The sequence below is a fragment of the Aquarana catesbeiana genome, linkage group LG02 (genome assembly GCF_042186555.1).
Source record: "Aquarana catesbeiana isolate 2022-GZ linkage group LG02, ASM4218655v1, whole genome shotgun sequence".
Classification (NCBI taxonomy): Eukaryota; Metazoa; Chordata; class Amphibia; order Anura; family Ranidae; genus Aquarana; species Aquarana catesbeiana.
This window is the reverse complement of record NC_133325.1, coordinates 294,392,065-294,410,743: the sequence shown is the minus strand read 5'-3', so window position 1 is coordinate 294,410,743 and position 18,679 is coordinate 294,392,065. Positions and strand designations below refer to the sequence as shown.

The 18,679-nt window shown below is 44.9% G+C and overlaps 1 protein-coding gene across 1 annotated transcript in view; it reads left to right on the top strand.

Annotated features, from left to right (window-relative positions):
• The first annotated feature begins 6,044 nt into the window (after positions 1–6,044).
• TUBGCP3 (tubulin gamma complex component 3) overlaps positions 6,045–18,679 on the top strand; it is a 179,763-nt gene continuing 167,128 nt past the window's right edge. The window contains exons 1-3 of the mRNA XM_073614518.1: positions 6,045–6,276; positions 13,717–13,824; positions 15,241–15,308. Coding sequence (XP_073470619.1) covers positions 6,201–6,276; positions 13,717–13,824; positions 15,241–15,308 — 252 coding nt within the window. The 5' untranslated portion in view covers positions 6,045–6,200. The remainder of the gene's footprint in view (positions 6,277–13,716; positions 13,825–15,240; positions 15,309–18,679) is intronic.

Below are 18,679 nucleotides of genomic sequence, written 5' to 3'. Positions count from 1 at the left end.
AATTGGCAGGGAATTCCTCTCATTTCCTGTTTTGGCTAGGGGACAGGAAGTGAAGGTAAATCTCCTAAATGGGACAAAGATGACCAAAGTTGTCAAAGGGGTTATACTCTCTTTATGTCCATCTTTAACAGATGTAGAGAAACAACTCCCGGTGTAGAGATTGTTGATACTTTGCCAACTCAGAAAGTTTACTTGCCAGTTTTCCACTACAGGTATATGAACTGCTGGCCTAAATCAAGGATGATACCTACAATGAATGAAAAGTGTCCCTTATGCTATTGGTTGCTATGTTCATTGGAACTTTCAGTCCTCTGATCGTCCAGCACTGCGGGAGTTAATTTGAGCAGCTAAACCTGTTACAGGCTTGCCCTTTCTGCCCCCCTACTCCATTCATAGTAGCCGTGCTATTGCTTCCTGCAAGGAAAAACTCTATAAAAGGAGAGCAGGTGTATGCTTGATTGCCAATATGGGCCATGTATGCCATATCATATGGCACATATGGCAAACACGTCCGGCCCGCCAGGCCCTGTCATGTGGCCCTCCCACCCAGTTTTGCAGCCGGATTGTGACAGAAATCCAGAAGCCTTCTGTGTTTACAAGGGAGAGCTTTTCTTTCAGTGGCTCACGGATAAAACAGATCCCTAATGGTGGGGCATGGCACGTCCAGAATCTCAGAGCGATCTCCCTGAAAGGCAGTGCCACCTACACAGGGAGGTATAACAGAGCCAAATACACAGGCAGTAGAGAGGGCTGCCTACATAGGGAGAGGGAGCACACCCCTAAACTCTGCACTCTGTACACAGTGCACCCCTGAACGCACTCTGTATACAGTGCACCCCTGAACGCACTCTGTATACAGTGCACCCCTGAACGCACTCTGTACACAGTGCACCCCTGAACGCACTCTGTACACAGTGCACCCCTGAACGCACTCTGTACACAGTGCACCCCTGAACGCACTCTGTATACAGTGCACCCCTGAACGCACTCTGTACACAGTGCACCCCTGAACGCACTCTGTACACAGTGCACCCCTGAACGCACTCTGTATACAGTGCACCCCTGAACGCACTCTGTACACAGTGCACCCCTGAACGCACTCTGTACACAGTGCACCCCTGAACGCACTCTGTATACAGTGCACCCCTGAACGCACTCTGTACACAGTGCACCCCTGAACGCACTCTGTACACAGTGCACCCCTGAACACACTCTGTACACAGTGCACCCCTGAACGCACTCTGTACACAGTGCACCCCTGAACGCACTCTGTACGTAATACACTCCTGAATAATATAAGAGTAGATACATAGTCTTACAGATACAACTGGCCCATTAAAGGGCAACTATACTGCTGATGCGGCCTGCAATTAAATTGTGTTTGACACCCCTGAAGTGTGGTGTATGATAAGTTATACTCCATTAACCACTTCAGCTCCGATTTACCCACTTCCTGACCAGGCCATTTTTTGCGAAACAGCACTGCGTTGCTTTAACTGACAATTGCGTGCGACGCTGTACCCAAACAAAATTGATGTCCTGTTTTTCCCACAAATAGAGCTTTCTTTTGGTGGTATTTGATCACCTCTGCGGTTGTTATTTTTTGTGCTATAGAACAAAACAAAAAAGACCGACAATTTAAAAAAAAAAAAAAAAAAAAATACTTTCTGCTATAAAACATTTCCCCCCAAAAGTGTAAAAAAACAAATATATTCATCAGTTTAGGCCAATATGTATTCTTCTACTTATTTTTGGTAACAAAAATCGCAATAAACGTATATTGATTGGTTTGCGCAAAAGTTATAGCGACTACAAAATAGGGGATAGATTTATGGCTTTTTTTTTTCTAGTAATGGCGGCGACCAGTGATTTTTAGCGGGCCTGTGGCATTTCGGTGGACAGATCGGACACTTTACTGACATTTTTGACACTTTTTTGGCAACCAGTGACATTACTACAGTAATCAGTGCTAAAAATATGCACTGTTCTTGTACTAATGAAACTGGCAAGGAAGGGGTAAACACTGGGGGCTATCAAGGGTTCAATTGTGTTCCCTGTGTATTCTAACTGTATAGGTGACTGTGTGACTGGGGAAACACAAAGATCAGTCTTCCTGCATAGCAGAAAGACAGGATCTGTATGATCTCCCCTGTCAGAACGGAGCTTTGCCTTGTTTACACAGGGAGATCCCCGTTCTGTCACTGCAGGGAACGATCGCAGGTCGCTGGCAAACATAGAGTCAGCTGTACCCGCTGATTGGCTCCCCCTCTGGCCAATGGGAGTGCACACCCACAAATCACTGTGTACGAACCGATGTACACCTGTGGCGATTTGCAGGATCGAGCCACATTGCCGCAGTATAACTGCGGTGGCTGGTCCTTAAGTGGTTAATAGGGATGTATTTTACTACCTGGCCCAATTGAACTTTCGGTTCAGATCACCTAAAACATTTCAGGTCCATCAAATTAAAAGACATGGAAAGTCACGAGTCAGTTCAAACCAGAATGCAGTGCAGGAAAACCGAGTTTTGTGCGTGTTTACCGCACTGCTTTCGAATGCACTGCCCTTGCAATCTGCATCTGGGTGCCGATGTATCAGTGTAACACAGATCACAAACGCAGTCTGAGTAAAGGAATCTATCCCCTGCAATCATGGTATAGAGAAGGGCCCTTGCTCTGTATGTGGAAGCAGTAGCCTCACTGCAGAGGTCTGAAACCTTTGCTGTATGAACAGTATGGTTTATCCTGTTGATGGGAGCATGCTGAGGTGCAGCAATTTGTTTTGCTCAGAACAGGTCCTATATAAATCACCCCATCCATATCCCATGCTCCTCATTTTAATGAGATATGGATGTCGGCTGGACTGTCAAGTCTGTGGGTGGGGAGGGGGGGCGCCTCACCAGCTGGGAAAAAAAGGTTCTGTATGCCAAAGGTGCCAGACAGTTATGATGGCTGGGTTGGGTGTATGAGAAGAGCATTCATCCGTTCGCAACAAGTGCAATCAAGGCCGGGGTTCTGGGGTGGGTTGTGCTGCTCCGTTTTTAGAAGTGCCCCCCTCTCCCCAGGCTGCTTTGGATTCATTGAGAAGCTAAGTGCACCTATGTCACTTCATCCCAAAGAAGTAACATGAACAGCAAAAAGGAGGCTGACCTGGATATCACAGATAGCCACGGTTGCTGCCAATCTAAAATGCCTGGGGAGGGTGATGCATCCCCTCCCCCCACTCCACCCTGATCAGCCTTAAATTGTGCCCAGAACATTCTATGGCCATTGAAAGTGTACCAGCCGATACAAAATCACAGTACCACTGTAGGAACGCCTGGATTTTCTCATTCTTCATAAAGGGATTGTACATATGAATCGTCATAGGGACCTGCCACTTAGACACACTGTATAGAAAGGTAATCCTCTCCAGCAGCAGGTCTTCAGCCTTCTCGCCCTTCTGAAGCAGAAATGTGTCAGGGCTGGGATCAGCCTTGGTCAAAATCACAGAGATGCTCTCCTGCATTCCTGTTAAAGACTTGCTTGGCTGACATCCCTTCTGGCTCCAGATCCGGCTTGTTCCTGATCCTGTTTTACTACGCTCATCTCCGGCTCTCTGACGTTTGGCTTGTCTGACTATCTGTTCCAGTTCCTGAACTCTGGCTATGTTTTGACTATGTTTGTTCTATTTACTTTTATTATTAAACAAGTGTGATTTAACTGTACTTCTGACTCAGATTTCATGGTTTCTGACAAAATGTCTGCATGTCCTCCTTTTTCCAGACAGTAACATCATACAGCCCAGATGTAGAACAACACTGAATGCAAAAGATGCCTTATCTCGCAATACCAAACAAGTCTTTAATACCAAACAAGTCTTTAATTCACGTTTATGTTCATGCAATTTTTCTGCAACATTAACAAAAATAAACTTATAATATATCTCACAGTAAACACCCCTTCTTCCCCTCCCCCCTTTTTTTTCTCTCTGGCACATTGCATTTCTTTTCACTACTAATTTCCTAAATACACCAGTATTATGGTATATAGTAGATTAAATATAGTGACATTTATGCCAATAAACATTTAAATATTTTTGGTGACGCACACAGGCTACCTGGCCTTATATTGCCATATGAATATAGACCTTTAGATACTTAACATCTTGTTGTCATATTAACTTTTCTCTATACCCAAGCACACCAATTTACATATTTGACATATAGTCTTTTGAAAGACAGATAAGATACTAAGAAACTTTTTTCATTATGATAAATTTATAGGTGTCCTGTTTTTTCCTGCTTCCCCCTCCATTTGTGGAGGAGAGCCACATACCTGTGATCGCCCATAAGCCCCACGGGTTGGCTTTGTCCCCTTTGAGGCGAAGGCAGGGACAACAGTATAAGGGAGTCCAGCATCAGGAGTGGGGGATCTCTTCGTTTCCTTCAGTGTTTTTAAGATATCTCCGATTAAAACGAGCATATATGGTACTAAAGGTAAATATCAAGTGATCACTATAGAATGTTTACATCTAATGATATACAAAGAATATACGATTACTTTTTCTTTGATGCCTTTACAGAGCTTAAAGGACCCCCTGAGGAAGACAATGACCTTATAAACGTCAAAATGCATTGGGGTCTCCTCTATTATTGGCAAGCACTACCATAATTACAAATGACATTGCTTGGAGTAGAAGTACTTATGCACCCCTTGCAACCTACTATGTTATAAATTATCTGCTTGATTGGTATATGTACCCAATATGTCTTGCTATGTGTGAAACCGGAGCTCATACTTTAAATTTCTGTATTCTTTAAACTACGTTCGGAGTAATTTTCTAATAAAAACATTTTTTACATAAAAAAAAAAATTTCCATCTTGATAATTGCTGCTAAAAAACCCCACGGGGAACCTCTACAACCTTTTTGGTAATAAACAAGTCTTTAATTACCCACTTATGTATATAACCAACCTTGCAACGTCTAGGCTCAGCTACAACCAGCCTTAAGGTATTAGGTGCATCAGGAATACCAGCCGTCATGTCTCCGCCTACACTTACCCAAAACAAGCCACAAGGACAAGTTGAGGCGAGCCATCGCTTCCGTACACTCTAGGTGGTGGTGTCCCCCCCCCCCCCAATAGCAGCATGAGGTGCTCCTGAAGGAAACACTCAAGGCCGAGAGGGACTGGCACTGGTCATTACCCAGACCAGGCAGCAAGCTACATTGATCTTAGCCAAAAGACAGATAAGTGTTTTTTTTTTAGCCTATATTATGTGGTGGGCCACCTTGCTAGCAAGGGGGGTGGTTGAGTTTTAAAACTCCTGTTATTTGTGTAAATGGCTCAAGTTGTAGTGACGGGGTGTTTTGGTTGTTGTTTTTTTCCTGCTGGCTGTTTACGATCCTATGCATCAGGGCAGCTATGGAGATTTCTAAGTGCCATAGTTTGTCGCCATTCCACGAGTGTGACATGTTAGGTATCTATTTACTTGGAGTAACACCATCTTTCACATTATACAAAAAAATTAGAGTAACTATTGTGTTTTTATTTTTTTTTAAGATTCATTAAAGTGTTTTTTTTCCCTGAATAAATTGTGTTTGCACAGCTGCTACGCAAATACCATGTGACATAAAAAATTGCAATGATCACTATTTTATTCCCAAGGGTCTCTACTACAAAAAATAAAAAATAAAAATGTTTGAGGGTTATAAGTAATTTTCTAGCAAAAAAAAAAAAAAAATGATTTAATCTTGTAAACAAAATGTGGCAGAAAAAGCCGAGTCGCTCCAGTGGATAGACTGAAGTCCCCCTGTGCTCAAAAGAAAAGTTGCCATTAGTAATTTCTTAGCTTCTATCACTAAAATCAGTCTTTTTTTCTGTTAAATATGTAAAATGATACCTGATAACATTATTAACAGTAAATAATAGGTGATTTGAGGCTTTCTAGTGTAAATAACTTAGACATAGCTGAAGAGGAAAGAGGGGCAGACACAGACAACTGGCAGCTACACTGATCGGGTGACCCCAGACAGGGAATACACACCCACAATGCAGCGCAGCCCCCTCCGCTGTCACAACAACAGAGCAGAGCATTGTGGGAAGTGACAGGAGCTTTCGGCGGGTTGTTAAAATGGCGCCGCTATAGTGACGGTTAACGGCTGAGGTTGATTGCAGGAGACTATCTAGGGGCTTCGCTGTTCACCGTGTTCTTCTGGAATGGCGACACCGGAGCAGAAGTCCCCGAATGTCTTGCTGCAGAACCTGTGCTGTCGTATACTTGGCAAGGGGGAAGGTAATGCGGCCCGCACCATTCATACTCTCCATGCTGCTCTGTTATCTGTGTGCATGCCGGGTGACACCAGTCCTGATAGCAGGGCTCGGGCTTTAGGGTGTCACTTCATCCGTGCACTGTGTGATGACCGGGAGATTAAATTGCTTTACAGCCACAACTGCAATATGTAAAATGTTTGGGATCTGGATCTAGTCGGGGACGTCCCGGAAGGTTCGGGGTCTGGATCTAGCCGGGGACGTCCCGGAAGGTTCAGGGTCTGGATCTAGCCGGGGACGTCCCGGAAGGTTCGGGTCTGGATCTAGCCGGGGACATCCCGGAAGGTTCGGGGTCTGGATCTAGCCGGGGACATCCCGGAAGGTTCGGGGTCTGGATCTAGCCGGGGACGTCCCGGAAGGTTCGGGGTCTGGATCTAGCCGGGGACGTCCCGGAAGGTTCAGGGTCTGGATCTAGCCGGGGACGTCCCGGAAGGTTCGGGGTCTGGATCTAGCCGGGGACGTCCCGGAAGGTTCGGGGTCTGGATCTAGCCGGGGACGTCCCGGAAGGTTCGGGGTCTGGATCTAGCCGGGGACGTCCCGGAAGGTTCGGGGTCTGGATCTAGCCGGGGACGTCCCGGAAGGTTCGGGGTCTGGATCTAGCCGGGGACGTCCCGGAAGGTTCGGGGTCTGGATCTAGCCGGGGACGTCCCGGAAGGTTCGGGGTCTGGATCTAGCCGGGGACGTCCCGGAAGGTTCGGGGTCTGGATCTAGCCGGGGACGTCCCGGAAGGTTCGGGGTCTGGATCTAGCCGGGGACGTCCCGGAAGGTTCGCGGTCTGGATCTATCCGGGGACTTCCCGAAAGGTTTGGGGTCCGAATATATTTGGGGACGTCCCGGAAGGTTTGGGGTCTGGATCTATCCGGGGACTAGGGTTGCCACATGATCCCTTTAATCCAGGACACATATATGAATTACACAGGTTCTGAAGCTGATTTAATGCAGATAAGGCACCAAGTGAGTTTAATTACCACCTTAATCAGCCACAGAACCTGTGTAATTTAATATGTGTTCGGGTTTAAAGGGATGATGTGGCAACCCTACCGGGGACGTCTCGGAAGGTTTGGGGTCTGGATCTATCCGGGGACTTCTCGGAAGGTTTGGGGTCTGGATCTATCCAGGGACGTCCCGGAAGGTTCGGGGTCTGGATCTATCCGGGGACGTCTCGGAAGGTTTGGGGTCTGGATCTATCCGGGGACTTCTCGGAAGGTTTGGGGTCTGGATCTATCCGGGGACGTCCCGGAAGGTTTGGGGTCTGGATCTATCCGGGGACTTCTCGGAAGGTTTGGGGTCTGGATCTATCCGGGGACGTCCCGGAAGGTTCGGGGTCTGGATCTATCCGGGGACGTCCCGGAAGGTTCGGGGTCTGGATCTATCCGGGGACCTCCCGGAAGGTTCGGGGTCTGGATCTATCCGGGGACGTCCCGGAAGGTTCGGGGTCTGGATCTATCCGGGGACGTCCCGGAAGGTTCGGGGTCTGGATCTATCCGGGGACGTCCCGGAAGGTTCGGGGTCTGGATCTATCCGGGGACGTCCCGGAAGGTTCGGGGTCTGGATCTATCCGGGGACGTCCCGGAAGGTTTTGGACGCTCTTTTGTCCCACCACTGTACCACCCTGCTCTACTGTACCACCCTGCTCTTCTGTCCCACCACTGTAACCCCTTTCTCATTTGCCCCACCACTGTACTTCTTTGCACATCTGCTCTGCCGCCATACCCCCATGCTCTTCTGTCTCACCACAGAACAATCTTCTCATCTATCCTAACACTGAACTTATCTGCTCATCTCCCCACCATTGTAACCCCATTTCTCATCAGCCCCACCACTGTACCTCCTGCTCTTCTTCCACACCGCTGTTACCCCATGCTCCTCTGTCCCATTAATGTACCTCCTTTCTCCTCTGCCCCAACACTGAACCCCCCCCACCCCCCTGCTCATCTGTCCCACCAATGTAACCCCCTGCCCCATCACTGTACCCCCCTGCCTTTCTGTCTCACTGCGGAACCCCCTTCTCATCCCTCCTGCACATCTATCCCACCACTGTAACCCCCTGATCATCTGCCCCATCAGTGTACCCCCTTTTCTCATCTGCCCCACAACTGTACCTCCCTGCACATCTGCTCCACCGCTGTATCCCCATGCTCTTCTGTCTCACTACTGAATCACCTTCTCATCTGTCCTAACACTGAACTCATCTGCCCCAGCACTGTATCCCGCTTTCTCATCTGCCCCACCAATGTACCTCCTACACGTCTGTCTCACCTCTGTACCCCCCCCCCCCGCTCTTTTGCCCCACCTCTGTTGCCCCTGTTTTCCTGCCCCACCTGGTAACACCCTTCTCATCTGTCCCACCAATACACCTCCTTTTCCCTCTGTCCCACCACTGAACCCCCCTTCTCATCTGCCCCAACACTAATCCCCCCCCTGCTCATCTTGCTCAACACTGTACCCCCCTGCTCTTCTGTCCCACTGCTGAACCCCCTTCTCATCTCTTCTACCACTGGTCCTCCCTGCACATCTGCCCCACTGCTGTACCCTCCTGCTCGTCTGTCCCACCTCTGAACCCCTACTGCTCATTTTGCCCACCGCTGTACCCTCCTGCTCATCTGCTCCACCGCTGTACCCTCTTCTCATCTTTGATATGCAGAGTGGTGAAAGGAAGCAGAGATGAGATACATCTACCTGTCCTGGCACACTCATTATGCTGATCATCCTCTCGCATCCAGCCCACGTGATGTATGGGATGTCACATACAAGCATCTGGAATGGATGCGCGATGATGAGCTCAGGTCAGGGGTATTTTCTGAAAGCAGTGGGCCTGTGTGCAGGATCGTAAGTTGGGCCCCGCAGCTGAGAAAAAGTGCGGCACTCTGCGCCGCAGCAAAAGTTGGGTGTGATTTTCATTGCGCTAAAATACTGTCTGTGGCTTAAAGGAACACAGAGTTCCGGGGTTCAGTAGTAAGTGACGCAAAGGTTCAGGAATAATTTCAACAAAGCTCAACAGTAATTCCACAAACTGTCACCTGATTGTGATTTTCTCAATCACAGTGAAATCCCTTCTTTCTGAGATCGGTAGTGGCAACCAAGCGAATCATCTTCCTCCCAGATGGTGGACGGGGCTAGCAGGACTGTGATTGGCTTTAGCAGTGGCCAATGACAGTCCTCCTCCTGGAAACAGCGACCGACCCCCTAGCAGAACTGCAACCAATCTCGTCCCAATCACATGCTGATGATCGCAGCTACAGCAAAGTTAGAGAACTAAACAATGTTTCCGATCTTTTACAATGTGTGGGGGCACAGTGCCTCCCCAACAGTGCAGATGCGGCATGGGGAACTCTGAAATTGGAATGCATTAGTGTCTCACTGACACTTCCCTGCACTGCTTGGCTGATGGAGAGGGAGTCGAGTGGCGGCAAAAGAGGCTTTGTGTGCCGCGGGTTGCCTACCCCCGTTCTATGGTGTTTGAAAACCATATGTTGCCAGGAATGTCCTGTAGTGTTTAGTATCCAGGTGTAGCCAGGGATGTCCTGTAGTGATTAGGATCCAGGTGTAGTCTGGGATGTCCCATAATGTTCAGGATCCAGGTGTAAACAGGGATGTCCTGTATTGCTGGAGGTCCAGGTATAACATGGGATGTCCTATAGTGATTAGGATCCAGGTGTAGCCTGGCATGTCCCATAATGTTCAGGATCCAGGTGTAAACCGGAATGTCCTGTATTGCTCAAGGTCCAGGTATAAGCAAGGGTGTCCTGTATTGCTCGAGGTCCTGTAATGATTAGGATCCAGGTGTAGCCAGGAATGTCTCATAGTGTTCAGGATCCAGGTGTAGCCTCTAGTGGTGGACCAAAACCAAAAATTCAGGATGTACTTGGCTGAAAACTGAAATGGACAGTTTTAAAATGTTTTTTTTTACATATAATTAGTGTGGCTGGCGATTTTTGGATTGAAGTCAGTGGGACGTGATTTTGCATTGAAGTCAGTGGGAAGCTGGATTTATCAAACGCAAATTTTCAGCAAAAAATACACTAAAATATGTTTTAATGCTGACAGGCACAATATAATGCACAATTTTTTGGTAAAATGTAAAAGAGGGGGCTACATCAAGTAAATAGATGCCAAACGTGCCAAGACAAATGAAAAATGAATGTGGCCGTGAAATAGCAACAAACTACGGGACCTACATTTTTTTTTTTTATAGGTGACACTGGATGCCACTTCTTTTGGTAAAAAAACGCTCATATAGAGTATTTTTATACAGGCGTCCAGGAGCGTTTAGCAGTTTTTTTTTTTTCTGCCAGAAATCTCCTCTCAAAAGTGCAAACCAGAAGGGTTTTTTGGGGGGTTTTTTTCCTACCTCCTAAACGTTGAGCTTAAAATATGTGACATTGCGGCGGACAGATCGGACACTTTTGACACATTTTTGGGACCATTGACATTCATGCAGCGATCAATGCTATAAATAGCCACTGATTACTGTATAAATGACACTGGCAGGGAAAGGGTTAACACTAGGGGGATTAAGGGGTTAAATGTGTTCCCTCACTGTGTGTTCTAACTGTGGGGGATGGCACTGACTAGGGGAGGAGACCGATTGGTGTTCCTATATCCTAAGCACACATGATCTGTCTCCTCTCCCCTGACAGGACATGGATTTGTGTGTTTACACACACAGACCCACCTGCTCTGTCACAAGCGATCGCCCGGCGGACATGCATCGGCTTTCAGTGACATGGCGGGCGCGTGCCCCCTATACCCCTTAAAGTGGCCGCCGTACAGCTACAGCAATTCGCGCAGGGGAGCTATTCTGCTGCCATCAAATGACGGCGGGCAGTAGGCATGTGGTTAAACAATGTATTACATTTATTTGTCTTGTCTGTTTTATTAAGTTTCATTCACCGTATTTGACATCAAGGTTTAATTGTTCCTGTTTGGCAAAGTGGTACACATTTAATAAATAATGTAGGAATGTGTATCATATATCTGTACTGTAAACATTATCAGAATGAAGACTGATCTGTGTTGCCTACATTGCTTTTAGCTGTAGTAAGGGAAATACAACCAAAATAGTGGGCAGCACAATGTTTTAGTGATCCTTACTTCTATCTTGCAGTGTTGGGGCACTCAAATCCTGGTTAGGAACCTATCCGTGTGGAGTTTACAAGTTCTCTGCTGTGCTTGCGTGGGTTTCCTCCCACACTCCAAAAACATGCTGTTCAATTGGCTCTTGTCTAAATGGACACTAGTATGTGTGTGTATGCATGTGAGATTTGGGACCTTCGATTTTATGCTCTTTGAGAGCAGGGACTGATGCAAATTTACAGATTTTGAAGTTCTCTGCTCATCACGTCTGCAGTAGGAATACTGAGGAAAATCTTTTTTTTTTTTTTTTTTTTTTTTTACTTTCCATTTTCTGCCCTGGAAAAGCTAGATAGACATTTTTATTGCTTCATGTCTTATGTCACAGCTCTCCAGATAGCAGCTATGAAAAAGTGGTGACATCAGACTTTTGAAGGTACTTAAAATGGTTCTAAAGAAAAGAGATTTTATTTACCTTAATGCATTCTATACATTAACCACTTCAATAACGGCACTTTCACCCCCTTTCTGCCCTTGCCAATTTTCAGCTTACAGTGCTGTTTTTTGAGACAGAGCTTTCTTTTGGTGGAATTTAATCATCACTGGGTATTTGTTGTGAAACAAATGAAAACGCCAGAAATTAAAAAAAAATATATAAATGTTTTTCTTATTTTCTGTTATAAAATTTAGCAAATAAGTCATTTTTCTTGTTCACTGATGTGCGCCAATGAGGCGGCACTGATCATCAGTGTAAAAATGTAATCACTGTGCCCTGTCAGCCTTGCCGGTTATCGGCTCTCCTTTCCTCACACAGAGACAGCGTGTGAGGAAAGGAATGCCAATAACCGAGTAAGTCTGTTTACATGTGACCAGCTTTGATTGGGCACAGCTGATCACATGGTAAAGGGCCACTGTGATTGGCCCTTTACTGAGATCTGGAGGCGCGGTTCTGGGAGGACGTACATAGACTCCCGCCCAGAACTGGAGAGCCGAGCTATAGCTGAAAGACGTGGAAGTGTTTAACCACTTGCCCACTGGGCATCTAAACTCCCTTCCTAACCAGACCAATTTTCAGCTTTCGGTGCTCTCACATCTTGAATGACAATTACTCAGTCATCCAACACTGTACCCATAAGACATTTAAAAAAAAAAAGCATTTTTCTTAATTTATGTTATAAAATTTAGCAAATTAGTAATTTTTGGAAAATGTGTAAAGAAAATGAAAACACATTTTTTTTTTTTTTTTTTTTTTACACAAAGTTGTCCATCTATCAGATTTTTTTAACACAAAGCATGTGCATAGCAAAAATTATGCTCAAAAATATATTCTGCTACTCCTCCTGAGTATGGCGATATCACATTTGTGAAACTTTTACACAGCCTGGCTACATACAGAGGCCCAACATGCAGGGAGCACCATCAGGTAATTTGACTACCTATTACACTTTTGTGAGGCACTGATGGGCACTGTAGTGGCATGGATGTGGCACGGATGAAAACTGATGTGGCACGGATGAGCACTCTGTGGGATGAATGTGGCACGGATAAGCACTGATGTGGCACGGATGAGCATGAATGTGGATGGATGAGCCAGGGATAGAGCATGAATGAGCCAGGGATGGAGCATGAACGAGGATGGCTTAGCCAGGGATGGAGCATAAATGAGGATGGCTTAGCCAGGGATGGAGCATAAATGAGGATGGATGAGCCAGGGATGGAGCATGGCTGCTGAGCATGAATGAGGATGGGTGATACAGGGATGGAGCATGAATGAGCCAGAGATGGAGTATGAATGAGGATGGCTGAGCCAGGGATGGAGCATGGATGAGCATGAATGTGGATGGGTGAGCCAGGGATGGAGCATGGATGAGCATGAATGTGGATGGGTGAGCCAGGGATGGAGCATGGATGAGCATGATTGTGGATGGGTGAGCCAGGGATGGAGCATGAATGGATGAGCCAGGGAATGAGCATAGCTGAGCATAAATGTGGATGGATGAGCCAGGGATGGGCACAGATCAGCGCCGTGGGCACTTCAGATCCAGCCCACAGCGCTGCTAAACCGGCTCCCTCCTCTCCTCTCACTTTGCTCTTTTTTAAGTGAATTCAGCCAGTAAAAAAATAATCTAGCCAAGGGGAGATAAAGAAAGTTCAAGTAAAAGGAAAGTGGATTTTTACACAGTTTTACAGCTGCTATATAAGGATTGCCAGAGAGATTTAACACCAGAAAAGTATGCATAAAGAACTTGGAAGTGACACTTTTGGTTCATTAAAATTATTTGTTGTTCAAAGTATTAACATGTTTGTCCTCTTGCACTTCTTACTTTTCCAGCGGATGTAGCCCAGCAGTTCCAATATGCAGTTCGCGTGATTGGCAGTAATTTTGCCCCAACCGTTGAAAGAGATGAGTTTCTTGTTGCTGAGAAAATTAAAAAAGAATGTAAGTATTTATAATGAAAAATTAGTACTTGTTTAATTTAGAACACAGGGCATAAATATGGGAATGACCGTTGCTGAGGCAATCTGAGGGTAAAAAGTCACCTGATCCCTGATAGATCCTGACCTCTCAGCTAATGAATCTCACATGCTGGCCCTAATGCACCATACCGTTAAATGTAGGTTTCCAAAAGGGGGTTGTTTTCCTTTGTATACAATGCATATCAATCCTATTGACTTCAATTGAGCAGTACACGTAGAAGTTCAGAGGCTGCATTTGTCCTGCTTTCCATTGTGCTGCTTTTATTTGGACACAGCATGTCCTATTAAAGTGCCTTTTGAACTGCAAGTAATGCAGACCAAATTCAGCCTTTTCTTGCCAAATGCTGGGTTTTCCATAACATCACAGCTTCATACCTCAAGATGGAAAATGCAGTGCTTGACTAGAATGCACTTGGACATAAACCCTATGTTGTGTACATTCCTCTGATAAAACAGCATGCACACTTTTGCATGCTGAAATTTCAGAAAACCTGCAAAGTGAAATGATAAGAAATGGAGAGTGCTACTAGAGGGTGGCTATTGGCCTTTGATCCAGTATTAAAAGCAGGAGTATATTGCATTACCTACCAAATGAAGCACAGAAACATAAAAGGCAAAAGATGCAACACCAAGGATCTGAAAGAAGTTTACATTTTTCATTATTAATAAAAGTTTCAGATTTTGCTTACCAAAAAGACATTGGCGCTGATCAAGTGGGGAAAATCCGCCAGTCGGTAGACACACACACAACCACAGTGCCCATACATGGATCAAAATTTGGCTAGTCCCTGCTGAACCAGCCACATTTTTATCCATTTGTGGCCAGCTTTAGTCCATTGACACTTCCCCCAGCTCTCCAACAGAAAGCTTGTACTTTGGTATGGACAGTGAGCTGGAAGAAGAGTCTACAGAAGGCTAGCATTACACCTGCAATCCAATGATAATGGGTGCAATGCAATGCTTTGCAGGCTCCCTGAAAAAAGAAAAAAAAAATGCAAATTTTTTTCTGCAAAGGAAACCAGTCCCCTTTTGATAGCAATAAAGTTTAAAAAAAACTAAATTATTAAAATAAATAAAATGTACAGCCCCTACACACACACACACACACACATGATGGGGCAGCTGTACAGCTGCCCAAATCACATTTACTAAAATGCAGAGGGTAAAAATTGAATCAAACTCCTGGCTAGTATAGCAGTTCGGATTCTATTTACGTGCTGGCAATAATAGTTACATCTGCAGGAGCTAATAGGGTTAAAGTACCCAACAGACAATTGCAAAGCAGTTACGTGCAACTGCAATTGTAATATAAAAGTGATTTAACCAACTTTTTTAAGTTCTGTAAAGGGTGTTCAGTAATCCTTTTTCTTTTCTACAGTTGTGCGTCAGAGAAGAGAAGCAGATGGTGCTCTGTTTTCAGAGCTGCATAGGAAACTCCAGTCACAAGTAAGTGCAGAATGTCACAAAAAAGGTAAATTTACACACTGTGTAAATACACCACAGTATGCATGCGTGTGTGCGTACTGTATGTATGCAACATTTGATATGTTCTAGTCATCCTCTTAAGTGCCAACAAAGTTTGCTTAAAATGAATAGAACACATACACAGAGGTCTGCTATTACCTTTTAAGAGCTAGAAAAGCCTTTTTCTTTATCATACATCATGGTATACATGGGACCAACTCAATATTCATTACAATAGGGTTGTGCTGCCACCTTTTGGACACCGGCAAAAAAAAAAAAAAAAAAAAAAAAAAAAGACAGGACGTCCCCTCCTAGGAATAATCCCTCCCTGTTAGGCAGGGGTTCCGTTTTTTTTTTTCGCTGGTGTCTTAGGTGATGGTCACGTCTGTGCAGTCTCTACATACAAAACGTAGCTAGCTTCTCAACGATTTCACCTGCGATTTAGGAGAATAGCTCTTTCCAGGTCCATTTTTCTATAGTTTTTCAACAGCCAGAAGAATGGTACCCAGATCCCACTCTGGATATGTGGGGATGGCCTGTAACACTGCCAGTCGGCACTGAACCCAGCAAAACAGGACCCTGTGCAATGGTATTTCCTTGTGAACTACAAGGGTGCAATACAAAACCAGGGCAGTGAGCCCGAGCTGGGGAGTTGAGCACCTGAAAGCTGTGGTGAAGATTGGACCCCCTAGAGCAGAGGTGCCAAACTAAATTTAATCGCAGGCCGCAGAAGCATTATTGTTGCCTTCAAAGGGCTGGTTGTATTTGTAAGATTATATAAATTTATCCATGGTTCTTTCTCTCAAAGAATCGGTGGAGGCCCAGTTCCTGGTACTCCACTGTGATAAGGTAGTTCTACGGCCTCAGCCATCATGTTTACCTAAGGTGGTTTCTTTGTTCCATCTCAACCAAAAGATTGTATTGCCATCTTTCTGTCCCAAGTATGAGCCGCAGGGTGACAAGGCTCTTCACACTCAGGATGTGGTTTGTGCTGCCAGGTGTTCCCTAAAGTTGACTGCTGCTATTCGTCAGTCAGATTCCCTTTGTGTACTTCTTGAAGGCTCAAGGAAGGGTCGAAGAGCTTCTAAGTCTACCATATTTCTTTTAATTTCTCAGCTTATTTCTCAAGGTTATGGTCTAAAGAGCAAGGTACCACCATTTTCCGTGAAAGCTTATTCTACCAGAAGTGTTGGTGCTTCCTGGGGGCTCCAGTTCGTAAACCTGCTACCTGGTCTTCGATACATACTTTCACAAAGTTTTACAAAGTAGATGTTGAGGCCCCTGAGGACGCTACCTTTGGTGGTGAATTTTGCAGGCTTCTTCGTGAGGTTCTAACCTGTACTGGTTTTGTTTAGTTTGGGGCCAATTGGCTTGTTGCCATGTTGCCCTCCTATTTAGTGCTTTGGGACATCCCTATTGTAATGGATATAAAGATGCTTTGTGCATCTCAATGTATAATAAAGAAAATGGGATTTTTGTCTTACCTGTAAAATCCTTATCTTGGAGTACATCATGGGACACAGAGATCCCCTTCTCTGTCTTGTGGTGTATGGCTTGCTACAAAAAAAATGAAGCTTTTTCTGATGAGGGAATATGCCTAGGAGGGGACTTTCTAAATTTTTTTTTTGCCATTGTCCATTCACTTGAAGGTGACAGCAATAGCCCTTTTGTATGATTTCATAACACATTTGTAATAGATGTGAAGATGCTCTGTGCCCCATCATGTACTTCAAAAAAACGATTTTACAGGTAAACGAAAAATCCCATTTTCTGTGCCCCACACTGCTTTAGTTTCACATTGCTATTACATATTAGCTATAAAGAGAAACGGCCTTATTTTGCAACTATAATTAGAAAGTCCTGCTTTAAATATTATTTTAGTCTGTGTGTGTGTGTGTGTTTGTGTATTTCAGTTTACCAATGAATTGTCCATAGCAGATCGGAAGTGCGTGGCTGTCATAGGCCCAGTCATCCAATAGAGCGTTTAAATAGCTTCTATTATATTAACATAGCGTTGCTACAAAAAAAATGCATATATCTTTGGTAACAAAGGTATTTGTTAGACCCATTAACTGTGAAATTGTAACAATTTGGTGGAAATATCTGGGCTGTAACAGGAAAAATATGAGGAAGGAAAAAACTATGAATAAAACAAAGAACTGTTTAAAAAGCAAGTAGAGAAGAGATGGTTGTGCTACACAGTAGGTACTTGCCAGGTTTTGGGATGTTATAGTTGTTCAACCAATGGCTTGTGTCTAGTGGTTTTTTTCATGTGTGAGAATGGTCTTAGATTCAAAAAAAGCATCCAATTTTGCCAGACATTGTTATGCTTTTTTTTAATGTGACAGTTCCATACTCCACTCCTTCACTCAGTCTCTGTGTCTTTGGCTAACCAGCCTACCAGCTAGAAAAATTCTGTTTAAAGCACAGTCCTGCCAAACTATGACTAATAAAGCAATTACATAGTCCTAACATGTATACACATATGCCCGTACTTGTGCTAATGCCACAGGAGACCTGCACGAAAAGTCCAAAAGTTCAATATCATTTCAGCCTTGAAATGGTTATTCTTCAATAGCACCACAACTTTGCTGCTCTCACAGCCAGAGGGCACTGAAATCTGCAAACACACAAACAAGTGAGAAGAGTACAAAGGCTCTGGTGCAATACCCTTTATTTTATGGTAAAAACTAGATAAAAATGCACTCACAAGCAAAAATGAATCAGAGTTAATCAATCACATCTCCCCACCATGGTACTGTGCACCAAAATCATCTCACTGCTTTTAATAGGAGCTCCAGCTGGCAGTGTGGATATGGTAGCTGTCCTGGGCCGTTTGTAGTCGCTGCTGTGCTTGATCCCATGCACGCTGACAGTACACATGCACAGAAAACTGTGCTTGGGGTCACGTGAAGTGAGCAGCTGACTGCTGATGGGGTGTATGAGCTGTTGCTAGGACAACATGTTTCAGAGGGCGTAGCCTCCTTTATCAAGTCCCTGAGTCCCATATGAACTGTCAGCGTGCTTGAGATCAAACACAGCAGCCACTGCAATCGGCCCAGGACTGCTGCCATATCCACACTGTCAGCTAGAGCTCTTATTTAGGGCAGTGAGAGGATTTTGGTGCACAGTATCATGGTGGGGAGATGTGATTGATCATCTCTGATTCATTTTTGCTTGTGAATACATTTTTATCTTGTTTTTTACCATGGCCTATAGGGTATTGTACCAGAGCCTATATGCTCTTCTCTCTTGTTTTGCGTGCTTACGTGTTCCTAACAAGAGCTTTAAGACAAACAATCACTGACCCCTGGATGTTAAAGAATATGTAAACCTAACTTTTCATATTCCTG